The sequence below is a fragment of the Taeniopygia guttata genome, chromosome 2, assembly GCF_048771995.1.
Source record: "Taeniopygia guttata chromosome 2, bTaeGut7.mat, whole genome shotgun sequence".
NCBI lineage: Eukaryota > Metazoa > Chordata > Aves > Passeriformes > Estrildidae > Taeniopygia > Taeniopygia guttata.
The window spans coordinates 43295018-43309525 of NC_133026.1; the positions used below are offsets into that span (position 1 = coordinate 43295018).

At 37.6% G+C, this 14508-nt stretch overlaps 1 protein-coding gene across 3 annotated transcripts in view; it reads right to left on the minus strand.

Annotated features, from left to right (window-relative positions):
• The window catches only part of CPNE4 (copine 4), a 224586-nt gene that overhangs the window by 72059 nt on the left and 138019 nt on the right, over positions 1-14508 (minus strand). For all 3 annotated transcript variants that reach the window (XM_072925796.1, XM_012571621.5, XM_030265082.4), the window contains one exon: positions 14009-14098. In XM_072925796.1, coding sequence (XP_072781897.1) covers positions 14009-14098 — 90 coding nt within the window. The remainder of the gene's footprint in view (positions 1-14008; positions 14099-14508) is intronic.

A 14508-nucleotide genomic window follows, 5' to 3' on the forward strand; every position in this document is an offset into this window, starting at 1 on the left:
AAGTGTAAAATAGTATAAAAGAAGCAATCTATTTTTGTAAGTAAGCATTTTTATAAACTCCAAGCACAATTAATTTCAATACCAGTCTGTTCATGTTCATTGAATAAAATAATTCATGCTTAAATATGGTTATATTTCTCCATTGCAAGAAAAGAAGGTAAATTGAACATGCAGTTGTTCCTTGTAGTGCTGTAACATTCATTTTAGTAACACTCTCCTCTAGATGAAGACAGTATTTTATCAAATAGTCAATGACTGTTTAACATCTTGACTAATATTTGAAATTTACAAGGTAATTTAAGATTCCCAGAATATAATCAAGATATGTCATTTGCAAATTATACAAGGTAGATAATTGAAATGACAAATCAACGGCCCCTTTTCATACATGACAGCTAGGAGGTGCAGATCTTACTTACATGAAATGTATTCTTCCAAAATATGGTTTTCAGCAAACCATGAGGGGGCTTGGATCAAGTACCTGGACAGCAAAGATGCTGAATTCATACTGCCTCTTCCCCAGGAATGTCACCCTGAGCTCACCACTATCCAGTTTCCTGGAACAGAACTGTGGAAAGTGCCACTTTGACTGGAGGTTGCAAAGTATATTTCAGCAAATTGCTCTGTTTGATCAAAAGTGATAAAAACAATAAATAAAAAAAGATAATGATAACAATATAATAATAATAGTAGTAGTAGTATTAATGGGCTTTAGTTCCGGTTTTAAAATTTAAAGTAAGAGAAGAAAATTTATCCATGAAATGCTGTCTCGAGTAGCAAAAAAAATAACATTCAGTTTGAGGGGCACTTCTTTTGATTAATAGTCTGCTAAAACTGGGATAGATTCAGATTGTTTTATGTGAATCAAGCATCATGTTTTGGGGAAAAAGTTGAGATTAAAATCCTGACCACCTTTAGCCCTTTATGCTTGCATTGTATTTATGCTTGTTTTTCAAGAGGTGTCTTAAGCATTAAGACAATATAAGCAGAGGGATGGGTGAAAGGGGGATCTGAAAAAAGGATGGGTGAGAAATCTGCCATTATTCTGAGGTTTTCCTTCAGCACAACATTATGTTGGCATAAACAGACTATTCTTAAAGTGCTCTTGTGGGATTGCTATTGTAGGACTCTTACTGCAGACTTGCACAGATGCTTCTCTTTCTCCATGGATAGCAAGTGGAAACACACACATCTAAAAGTCACAAAAGGATCCTGCCATCACTAGATTTTGTGTAAAATTTCCTAAAAGATGCAGGGTAGTATTTTTAAAAAATTATCAGTAATTCTGATTGGTTTTGACAAGTAAAACTTGTGCAATATTGAGATATTGGAGCAACAGATACCCCAAGAGCAGCATAAATTAATGGACTGATGAATAAAGAAGATGAAGGAAGGAATTCTTTCCTGGCAACAGTTTCTAGTGCTTACAAAGAGTGCATATTTTCATTTTCCTTAGTCCTGGCAGACAAATAAGGGAAGCTTTGAGTATGACAAATATGCCCACATTTTGCAGAATTCACTAGAATCTGTAGTGCTGGGGTTGTGAAGGATCCCTGCATCTGCAATTGGGGGGACATATATCCTACATCCAAAATACCAGAAGAACTGACTTCAATACCAGCCTCTGCTAATGTCTTTGAAACAGAAATATTGGAAAATTAAATGAAACAAACAAAGAATAATAAAAAAAAAAAAGACACACACACACAAAAAAAAAAAAACCAACCAAACCCCCCCCCCAAAAAAAACAACCAAAAAAACCCCCAAACAAACCCTACCCTAACCAAACCAAAACTAAAAGAAATCACAGGCAAACCTCTGCATGCCTTTTAAGATGAAAGAGTGCTTAAATGTAATACCATGTAGAGAAAACACTTGGTTTTACAAAAAAACCTCAGATTTTTGCCTATGAAGGAATGGTAGTCTATACAAGACCAACAAATGAGTATCCTTCTTTGGCTTAATTCTTTTCCCCAAACTTCACTTTTACATCCTAAACTCCCCTGAATATCCAGCCTGCAACTAATCTTGATCTTAAATTTGTGGCAAGCCTGTCCCTGGGCACAGAGCAGTGACAATGACAAAGTGGTGTTCAGAATGATAGTTTGCCTTCTGTAGGAATGAAGGAAATTAACAGCCAAAGGAATCAGCACAAGAAGCTGTATAGAAGACAGATCAGGCTCTTATTTCTGTATCATTAAAGATCGAAGGAAAGAACTCAAATGTCAACAAGTTTACAAGTACATGCTTAATTCTCTGAACAGCCAAGAAAATGGGAGCAAGTCAGACTAGGACAGCATGCAGGGAACATCACATTACCAGGATCCTGTATTTTACTTTTGCAGGTCACCTTAAAGCTATGTAGTGTAGAGGATTTAAAGCTCTTAAGGAGATTAAGAGTTCAAGAGCTGTGAACAAACAAATTTAGGCTATTAAAATCACAATTCTAAATTTTAAAATGTGCATGAGATGATTATAAGAATGAGTTAGTGATTTTTAATTATTTTGTGCAAGTTTTGCATATTCATAAGTCTGCTTGGAGAAATGCACACTGCATTCTGATGAAGAATGCCATTATCTCACACTCTTAACACAGTCTCAGCATAGCACAAGACTAGGTTTCAGGGGCAGGACATGGCACTGCAGCAGACTCACAGTTTCAGATGTCCACAGTGACACAGGGGACTGATCCTTCTCACAGCCTCAGTTCTAACCACGTGTGGCACCTTGCGCTGCCCAGGCTGCTTCACCTCTGCCCTCTCCAGGGCTGGTAAGCTTTCATCTGCCCCAATTCCTCATACCCAGAATGGCATGGGGAATGGCTGGAGCCAAACCACGCTCCTGCTTACCTCTCCTCAGCCAGCCTCTGCCAAATGTCAGAGCTGGGGCATCCAAGGCTCCCAGGAGAGGGGCAAGGGAGGGAGGGGGTATGAACTGCAGCACAGGGATCCCACACTCAGGAGGAAGCTGGAAGGCATTTAGGCTTTGTTACCATGCCCAGGACATGATAATCTGGTTGAGTCCTTTCACCTTTCTTTCTTAGTGGTAGCATCATGAAACACTTGGCTGATAACTTTCAGCACTGCTTAGATCAGTACAGCTCATTGATTAATAACATTTATCATCAATCTGAAGCAATGTTCACACAAACCCCTCTTCCCAGTTCCATTTTATTAATGAATAATACTTGTGGTATTATGAAAAAAATACTCTTGAAATATGAAAAATGGCAAATTTTTACCCCCATATTTTATCCTAGTCAAAAACTGAGTACTCATTTCTGGCACAACTCTAATAAAGCATTTTTTCCAATATTTTGAAGTGCAAGGGTCTGAAACACTGTTGTCTGTCTGAGAGAACAATTGTGTCTCCCTAATGTGAGAAACCTACTTCTCAATTAGCCTGTAAAAATAAACCTGCCTTTCTAGACATTAGTCACCAGACTCTCAGATGTTTTGCTTGCAACTAGAAACTGATTCATTAAAAAAACAGAAGTAGCTGATATCAAACAGGGATTCTGTTGAAGGGCAGTATTTTTATGAAAAATGTATAAGCTGATATATACAAGAAAGGAAGGCAGCAGAGGGCTGTGCATGTGTAACCAGGGTCAGTATTTGAATCAGGGTGAGTATCTGAAGGCTTACACAGAATTCCCTATGCTCTACTGCTGCTGCCACAAAATAGTAAAAAAGCTAGACCAGCTTATCTGGCTTATCTATGTGTTTATACAAAGCAAACAAGACACACTTCAGCCCTAAATAATCCATTTACCTTTTCATGAAATTTTACTGGAGCAGAAAAAAAACCCCTTGCAGCATGACCTACTAGCAATATGCACACCACCTTCTCAAATAATGAAGCCTTAACCATTTAAAGGTTCTGCAAATGAAAATCAGCAAAAAACGAAGCTTAGATTTAATTTTGAAAGCTACAAATATTCATAATAAGAAAATAATAAAAGTACATGGTGCCAGTATCATCTTTCTGTCAGATGCTATCAAACACCTAGAGAAAGGGATATTCCTCTTTACTTCACCACATATTTACAGTTATTGGCAGTGCACTCTTGTGAAGCTGGAAAGGGCACTGAATAGATGCTGTTAAAAGCCAGCCAGAATGCAAAGTCATGAATTTGTTTACCCCAATTTTTAGCATATTGACAGAGTTTGGCCTGCCAACATCCTTTGACAAAACATCTCTGTCCCATCACTGAATTGTGCTGTATAGAAAGAGAAAAACCTTTGTGCCTGGTCATAGTGATTTTCAGATTCATGTGCCCTGAGGACAAATAATCAAACCATTCCCTCATCATTTCCCCCAAGTCATTCATGACTTCAGAGCTACCTCTGTAACTTTTCCTACCATAGGAAAAGAAAGCTATCAGCAAATCCTGGAATTTCTCAAAAATAAAATCAATAAGGAGACTCCACAGGAATTCTAGGCTAGTAATGTAATGGTCAACAGTGTAAGAGGTGATTAGTAGATCTAAACAAACCTTAGGCATTTGATATCTAGAGTTGTCTAAAGAGATCAACTGCTGATGCTGTTGCTGTTCCTATATTGTAACTTCAGACCAAGGTAATTTGGAGTGCATGGGGCAGGCCAGCCGCAGCCTTTTATATCATCTGTTCTGAAAGCAGGCTAGAAGACTCGACAGCCTTACTGGTACTACTGAGAAATGATTTCTAGCCTTATTCACCTTCTCTTCCACTCCAGGATATATGGGCAATTAATGTGCTTTTCAGGAGAGGAAGGATTAGTGTGTTTGTGAAAGAAAACACCATCACTTTGCTATCTCAGACAAAGCAGATAGTGGCTGTCATGCTCAGGACACGAAACACCTCTATGGTCACAAAGTAGTCCTTATGCTCAAAGCAGCTTGCAAATCCTTTGAGGTGTTCTGTGGCAGCAATGAGCTAAATGCATCAAGCTTTGTGCAATTCTGTTGAGCAAAACTTCTGTGAATAGCATGGTGGAAACAGCTAAATGGAAAGGGGGAAGGATGGCTGCACCTCAGCTGGCTGGTCAGCAAGGGGCCCTGAAGAGCACAAGAGCTGGGGCTGACACTGTGGCAGCTCAGCAGATGAGGGGCCAAGAGAACACATCCTGCCAGGCTTCCCGAAGGACACTGTGGCATTGCTCCCAGTGAGCAGGCCATTAAAGTAGCTCCACTGGCCCTACTGAACAAGCAGCTCTTCATTTCATTCTGTCTGAGGGGTGAAGGTGTCCCAAAGGAACTTTATCCTAACATCAAATCCTGCTCAAAGCTAGTGATAGCAAGCACTGTGGCAAGACTTCCCTGGTGTGCTTTAGCAGCTGTAACACACTAACAGAACAGCAGCTACCCATAAACACAAAGAGGTCTCTGATCCCAAGAGCTGTGGTTTCGTCTAGTATTACCACAAGGAGGGCGGGTTTTTTTCATGGAATCCCGTAGAACACTGCCATTGAGCAATTTCAAAATCATTGGGAGAGCCAGCAGACATGACAACCGTGCATAATTTAGGGTAACTAATTTAGATTTGGTAAGGCAGATAAAGCATTTCTCATTGCAAAACATAACTATTTATGTCAGATGCATGTACATTATACACATATACTTGCACATTACAAAATGTGTATAAGATCTAGCTGGGAGAAAACATGTTTTTGGTAAACTAAAAATGCAGATCTAAATTTGAACAGAATGCATGTTAGATGAGATCCCTAGGTACAGAAGGGCTAAATACATATCCTCAGTGTGAGACAAAGTTCACACTTTTCAAGTAACCACAGTGTAATAAGACATCTTCTAAAATACTTGCATTTAGACACACTTACTACTTATTTCTGCCCTGGTGATACCTTGAATATCACAAACAACTTATAATAAGGCCCCTGAAGATACTCCTTCTAATTTTTTTAAACAAATATATTATTTTTGTTAGCGCATAAACTATCAAATACAATTTATAAGTAGAATTTTAAGGTAATCTTTCTGTTTAAAGTATGTAGTTCATTGCAATGACTACATTTATTACAAGATTTAACAACAAGGAAAGAATTTCTGTGAGTGTCTAATTTTCAATTTGCACAGTAAAAGAAAAACATCTGGAGAGAAACCAAAGGCCTTTGTAAGTTGATTATGTGTCAGCCAATGTGAGGCTTGGCTACTTTATAAGAGACTGAAATGAGATTGTCGAGAAATTGCCTTCCCTATTTTTTCCAATCTCAACAGAAAAAAATGAAAAAAATAATATGAAAAACTGGTTTGACTTCCATTTTTAATATCATGGGAAGCTGTAAGTCACACAGTAAAATGTCCTGTAGACAGAAAGGCATGAAAGTGATGGATTTTCTTTCAGATACACAAGACTTAAAATTTTCTCACTACAGCATTCAGCTGCTTTACAAGGTTACAGCTATGCCTAACTCTGATCTGTTTTAGTGAAATCAAAGCTTCATTCTATTATTTTAATTAAAAGTGGTAACACTTGTTTCTAAAATTACACAGTAAACAGCTCTGAGCTAATTCTGGGGTCTATAAGGATGTTCAGTGCACAATCAAAACAGAGATATGAAAATTGGGAAGAATGTAGAGGTCCTTTAATTAATTGGCATCCCATATGCCCACCCTCCAGTATGGAATGGTCCTCATTACCAGGGCTATGCTTTGTTTCATTTTAAATGGTCCCAGGGATGTGATTTAGTGCTCTATCAGCTATTCCCCTGTGAGGGAACCAGACCTCTGATTTGGATTACAGTCAGCAGCACTTATAGGAGCCTCTGTTTCATTTCAGAGAATTAAAACTTGGTTTCAAAGATAATGAGAAAGAGCCCTTCAAAATGTTTCTCATACTGATGACTTGCATAGCAAAGCTGTAGAAGCCTGTATTTATTTGTCTTGGGATGGAACTGTGGAGGCAGTAGGCAATTTGAAGGAAGCTCACAAGAAATGCAATGTACAAATTATTTGGAGGCAATCCTCTTATTTGCAAAAGAGAGACAGAGAAAACACTCCTCAGATCCCCTAATCCAGACAAACATTGTCATACAAAATATTTTTTCTTGGATTTTGTCCTCTCTGCCCTTGTTTTAGAGAATGAATTGTCCATGTATCAGGGGGAAATTTCATTTCTCCCCGAAAGGTCATGCAACTGGTGGTTCTGGTAAGGAATGGGAAGTAAAAATCTCTTTTCACAGGGTGAATGCTGAAATTTGGTGTGTCAGAGTCATCCAATGGATGAGAGAAAGACTCCTGTCCCTTGCTACCCTGCCCATTTTATTTAAATATACCATCTCTTCAGCCTTCTATCACCTTCTGCCACCTTTTTCAGCACCCAGGCCCTCGGAGATGAGAATATCAACTCTTTTCTTTAAAACCACAATATATCAGATGATCTCTTCTTGTGCAATTCACTTGGACAGTTAATTATTGTGACAACACTTGTTGTTTAGAGAGCTCTTTCATCTTCAAACCACTTCACAAACATCAATTAACCCAAATCTATATTAATTAATCTGACAATTAATTTTCCATGTATCCAGCAATTACTGTAATGGAGAACAAACTAGTGGCTATTAAAGTCATCCGAACAAGTTCACTTTACTTCAACAGATATGGGATCAAGCTCATTTCTTGAGTCTGGTGCTCTCTCCTAAATCTTGACTGCAACATGGTATTTTCTTCCCCAGCATCTTCAGCTGCTTTATCAAGAATACAGCTGAGGAACAGCAAGAGGAAAAAAAAAAAAAAAAAAAAAAAAAAAAAAAAAAGGAACCTGTAAACTGAGATCACACACACATAGAGTTAACCAGTTTCAGTTTAGGGGTCATCTTAAATCTGACACTCCACCTGCATTGAGTTTATGAAGATTGATCAGGTCAGTCCCTGACACTCTCAGACAAATCAGGGTTCCAAACATACTGCTACAATTAGGGAATTCAGGAGGCACTCAGATCATAAGCTGATTGCTAAATTATAGATTAACCCAAACAGACAACAGGGTGAGCAGTTGCAGCAAATTCCCCACAGTCACTGTAAACCTTATGAAATAGGCACCTAAAATTTTTAATAATCATTGTAGTGCCTGTGGTAGCACTTCTCTCTCTCATGTACAGAAAGCAAGGGGAATATGAAAGAAAAAGGAAAAGAAATATTTACTTGAATTGAATGTTTAATGCTATTTATGTAAGAAGGTCTCAGACACTGCCTTTCACAGTCTTTTGTTCAAGTTTATAATAATCCTTAAAATAATACATAATTCCCTCTGAAGACTTTATCAAAACTCCTGTGCTCATGAAGCAGTATGCACTTAAACAAATATTTCTCTTAGCTTATTAAATATACACCTCATCCTAATATTTAAGCCTAATTTTTTTTCTTTTCAGCAAGAAGCAACTTTTTATTATCCAAAATTATCAGCTGCACAGTTAACTCCAGAGGAACTTTGCTGAAAATTCAAAACACAATAACACTTTTGAAGTAGCTAATAAAGAAATAAATAACTATTATTCAGTCTATAAAGAAAGAGTGTCATTCTCCAAGAATGAGACAATTATTTTACAGATTCCAGGAAAATGCTTTGACCCAATGAAAAGGAAACAACTTACTGAAAAAGAAATTTGAAAGTATCTTCTGATTCATACTAAAGGCATGTAAAGGTTGAGTCCCCCTTCTTTATTTTTGAACATTTTCTACAAAAAGTACTCACTTTGCATATACATCTTCAACAACACCAGGGTAAGCAAGCAGGGAATGATTGGCTCCACTGGCATTAATTTGGTGAGTAAATTGAAGGGAAAATGTAGAACTGCTTAGTTAATCAAGTATGACTGAAATCACCCAATCAAGAAAATAACCATCAAATCTAGCCTGTGCTGTAATTTGTTCTTGGTGCCAGTCTCTTTCTACATGGAATTAAAAGCCTGAAGAAAACAGCAACAATAAATGAGCCTTCTGTTAGGGAACAGTATAAAATCCTTCAGTTCATGCCTTTCCAACCATCATTTGACACTGCTTGAATTGCCTTTTAAGCCACATGCTTTTTAAAATCCTGCAGAAATTATTGCTGTTGACCACAAACTGTATCTTTCAACACTAGTGCTTCAAACACTCTGACAGCTAAACTGTGAATGAATAAAAGCACTAATGGATTTGTCTGACTAAATTATTCCTTGTGTTTTAAGCTTTACTTGGTCTCCTTCACCGGTTCTGCTCAGTTACTTTCAATAGTGGCTTTCGGATATACTGAGGGTTCATTTTATAGTTTATAATACACCTGTATAAGCAGAGCTGTAGTCAAGTATTAAAGGTCACTGAAAACTTATTGATCTAGAGAACACAGCAGCAATAACTCAGAGAATATAAAAATATTCACTGCTATTTACTTTTCTTTAACTCAGAATGGACCTGGCAATCTATAAGAAGAAATTTCTCCTCCTAATGATCCATCATTTTGCATGAAAGAGTCAACAATTTTATGAAATCAGAAGGAAACAGAAGGTTACAACTGTCTGAAGAAGACCCAACATTCCACTTCAAAAAATGAAATAGCAGACACTGGGGAAGAGGTTGTTATATTAATAACAAATTCTCATACAATTATTTCAATTAATAAAATTAAAATCAAGTGATTATCTATTTACATCCAGAACAATGTCAAGATCTTTCTTGTAAGCTATAGAGCTTCTTCTATTAATATTGTAATGAGGTTCACATTATATAATAGTATCAACAAGGCAAAAGCAGCACTGCATAGATTACTAATTTAAGCAAAGTGCAGGTCTTTCAAGAAGCCCTTGTTAACAATGACCTACCAAAAAAATGTAGAAAATTCACAGTCTATGAAAATTCACATTGGAAAGGGACCTATTTATCAAGATCTTAATATGGAAATAAATTGAAAATGACCTTAAAAATCCCAAGTGCACCTTGCTAGGACTAAGAGCATCATAGGTGCACTGGGGCTTACAAGCATATGGAAGTAGATTTCTCAGCAGAAACCCAAACAATTCCTGTGCTAAGATACAGCTACTCCAACAGATCAGATGGACAGAACCAAGGGAGTCAACTGTACATGAAAGAAAATAGAGAAGACTGGAAGAACCAAGTTTTAAACTCATTAGAAGTGCCTAGGAAGAGGCAACCTTCCCATGGTTACCAAAAAAAGAAACGGTACTGTCTGGGGGCTTCAGGCTGCAAAGAGCCATTCACACACACACACACACACACACACACACACAGGCATTATAACCCAGTGTATGGAACAGCCCTGGTAACCATGGCTGCATGTCCCACTCACAACTGCACCAATTTCACTGTGATCATCCTCTGGGTCATGCAGGGATGAAGCAGTAAACAAGCTGAAAGCAATGATATAATTGCAACATACAGACTTTTGAAAGGTAGAAAAATATCTAATGGACATGCTTCCTTTGAAAATTTCCCCTATGTAGGTGGAAGATGAAAAGGGCTTTCTATACAGATATGACACGTCCTTCCCACTCTCCTAGTAGCTTATCAGTTCACCTTGGCAACATTTTTATTTTAGATTCTTTTTTCCCCCCAGTTCCTACTTTCCTTGTGAACATAACTTCTTTTGGGGAGGTTCTCCATACAACCTCAGCAGGAGATAGAATTATTGTATGTTATATGCCCTGTTTGGCCTTTGCCTAACAAGAACCTTGTTAGGCGTTTATTTCCCAAGTATTATAGCACCTAATACCAAAACACAAAAAAGATTATTTTTCTGTATACATTCCCAGGACTTCTCTAGAGAAAGAAGAACCCTGCAACTATTAGAATGAGTGGGCAGTAGATGATCCCTACCAGAAAGTTGGCACAATACAATCTTGTATTTCAGATAAACCTTTTGACAGCAACATAATTCACATGCTGAAACCAGATTTGAATGCCAAAGTTTCACAATTTACAGGACTTTTCACCAGAACATACTAGGATAAACCTGTCCTCAGGAGTACAATCCTCACTCGGATTTGTCAGTAGTTACTGTTGTGATTTGAAAATCTTTACATTATCAGAAAAGCAATACACTACTTTTGGATGAAAGAGGTATTTTTTTCACTTCAATGCATACACTAATTGTTCTGTTAGCATTAAAAGAAGGTATGATTGGCACTAAAGTTTGACCAGACTTCTTGGATTGTTCCAGTGTCTGGGAATAAAATCTCAGTAGTTTCATAAATCTAATATATCCTTTTCATAATAAAACCTAGAGCAGCAATAATTGTAATAAAGTTTTACAAGATGTCCTTAGAGGAATAAAATGATCATTATTCTCTGCATCACATTTAAACAAAACAAAATTAGTTTTTTCTTTAAAAGCCCATAAGGAATTAAAATTAACAGACTTTGTAAATAATGCCAGCAAAAGACTTTTGGCAGACCCTAACTATTGGTTGCTTTGATTTTAGTGACCTTGCTCATCTTATCTTTCTAAAAAGACATTTTAAACCAGAATGTTTAAATGCTCAGACGATGTAAAGACTGCTTTGTGTGCAAGACTTATGAAGAGCAAACTTCCTGTAAGTTGAATGACTTTCTGTGAGTTGTTGAAGGGTACTTTTCCCATGTTAATCCTCATTCCCCATTACAAAAATCTGGCCACTAAGCTCAGTATCCTTGTGAATTCAGTGGCAGAGATGAAGGGCCAGGACTTCAGGCTCCCAAGTAGCCTACAGAGGTATACCAAATGTAGGCATGATTGCAAGGTGCCTGCAGTTGAGAATTTTCACAAGCTGGTAGCTCCTTCTGAGCCCTTCTGGTGCCTCTTTAAGCCTTAACTTTGATTATGCTTTCAGAGTATGTTAAAAACTAACAGCAGGAAGAGACACAAAACTACCCAGCCTTATGCAATTACTGTTCACAGTGATCAAACAATCTTGGCAAGAAGCTGGTGCTCAGCAAGGCAGCTGGAATACCCAAATCTCCCCCACCTTAAATAAGGCACAGGGAGCTCTTCCAACACTTAGCAGTAACATATTGTTATATACTTTATGAAGTGAAACAAAGCAACCGAAGTAAAATTCTCCAAAATATGGTAATGCAAAGAGTGGAATTCTTAGTCAATCAAAGTAAATTAAAGTATAAACAGTCATACAGTGCTGTACCAGTCACAAACACTTCATCTCTCTAATTCTTATCATTTTCACTCTTCTATCCTATTTGTCATCCAATTCCTAGGTTATAGACCATCTATAAAAGAAGCAAATAATTATCTGACAAGTATTATATGCTGTCTCTCAAATATAAGTGATTTGGGTGGCTGCTCCACCGTAACAGTCTCATCTTACACTGACCAAAAGTTATAAAGGGCCTGAATTTGAAATAAGTATCAAGCTTTTTATTATTTTACAGCCATAATTAGTTTTAAAATATTCCTGTACTCATGAATGATCTGATGCAAATGTTAGTACTTTTTGCTTTTCTGTAAATGGCTGAACTGTAGCCTCAGGCAAATACTCAGATATCTAAAGCAGGGCTGAAAACATTTGCATACACAAATGAAAACCATGAAAAATTCTCCCAAAAACAGGGAAAAAAAGACTGTCTTGAAAATTCTCAGTAGGTTCATAAGACCCATCATGCTGTGGTTTTCTTCTTCAGCCATTCTTTCACTGACTTTCTCAAACTTCTCTACAGGCAGTCCTAAGGGACTACCCTTGTTCCTCTTCACTTCTCCCTTTTCAGCCTGTCTTTTGGCAGCTCGTCTGCAAACAGTTTTGACTACTGTCTCTGCTCATAGCTCAAAAGACCACCTTTATTCCCAAACCCATCTTCTTCATCTTCCCACACTGAAATCTGAGCCTTTCTTATACTTTCTCACCTCAATTTCAGAGATAAGAGCATTTTTCTCCCTGTAGAACCTCATTTCTCTACCTTTATGGATTTGCCACTTATTCTCACATTCTAGACTTCATTTTGTTTGCTTCTTTTCCTAGGTTTTCTCACCTAAGTCATTTAAAGACCACATGCACACAATGTGATGAAGGCAGTGCTGTGCTAATTCTGCTTTTCATTTCAGTAGCAGAAATCTGATCCACCTCTTGACTCAAATTTATATGTTGTTCCATAATAACAGGGCTAATTTTGCGAACCCAAGCTTTCATAAGACTGCTTTTTTACCCTTTCCACACGTCTGTGATGTGCACTGTAACATATCCTCACCAGCATTTTGTTTTTTCCATCTGCACAGTATGTCCTGCAGTAAGTGAGGAGTGAAAAATGACAAGACCCCTTCTGCAGGGTTTTGCAGCTATAATGATGAAAGAAGCAATGTTTGCAAGGACAAAATAAAATTATATTAAGCAATTTGGTATAGTAAGAAAAAAAATAGCCATACTTTTGGGTCCAATATCCTTTCATCAGGTCTAAAAGTCTGAGTAGACACCAGGGACCAGTGCTCTTTGTTTGATGTTTTTTTAATTTAGTATTAGCCTTAAACCTGGTCAGAAGATAAAAACAATTGGATAAAGATTTAAGCAAAATTAGCCAGAAGAAGATTATTTTTTCTGCACAAAGCTCCAGGTTCCCAATTATCTTTCTGCCAACTAGAAACACTTCTATTACTATGGCACATGTCTTTTTGTGGCCATCCTACTCTTCAAGTATAATTAAAAAAATCTCATATTTCAGTGTTTCTTTTACAGAAGGCCTCCAGATATAGAAGTGAGGAAATAGTAATTAAAATTGTGGTAGGGCTGCCTCTTCCCCTGAGTATACTTTCACCAGTTAAATGATGCTGGATTTAAATGATCCAACTGATTGGGAAAAAACAGCCCCATCATTTTTTGAGGTTACTGTAAGAAATATAGAGCATAATCTACTGATGACAGTGGAATACCACTTCTCTGCATCCTTAATTTGATTATGGTAATCATAATGCAGCTGTGTGATCATCTTTTCCATCAAAGAAGAGGGAAGCACAGAATAACAATCCACAGTTGAAAAACAGAGACCAACTTTTCTATGAGTGAAACTATTAAAAAGGTAGGAATTACTTCTGACCTTGAGCCTGCGATCCTGGTCTCCACTGCACAGAGAATTTACAGATACTTTAAAAGTCTTCCATGCTGGATTTAAGTTATTCATCACAACCTGTAAGTGAAAAGAAAAAAGAGAACCCTTAACATTTCCACGTCTTTCAGCAGAATGCTAACAAGAGGCACAATTCTCAATACAGTGCATTCACCAGCAAGAGAAGAAAGCAGAGCTCAGCTGGAGTTTTCAGAACTACATCCAATGAGATATGAGCCCTTGAGGAGCTGGCAGTTTCTAAGACTCTTCCTCTGGAAAGCCCCCAGAAGGAGCAGGAGCAGCAGATGGACCCATATATACCCACAGATGATGCTACAGATATTGCTCCAGCACTGCCACGCCTCAGTGGGAGATAATTGACAAGGAAAAGGTTGTAGAACTGAAGTGGAAGCAATGAAAGACTGGGCAATGGGGATGGGCAACATCAATTTACAGGCACATTGCCTTGCTAGGAAAATTCTGCGGAATCT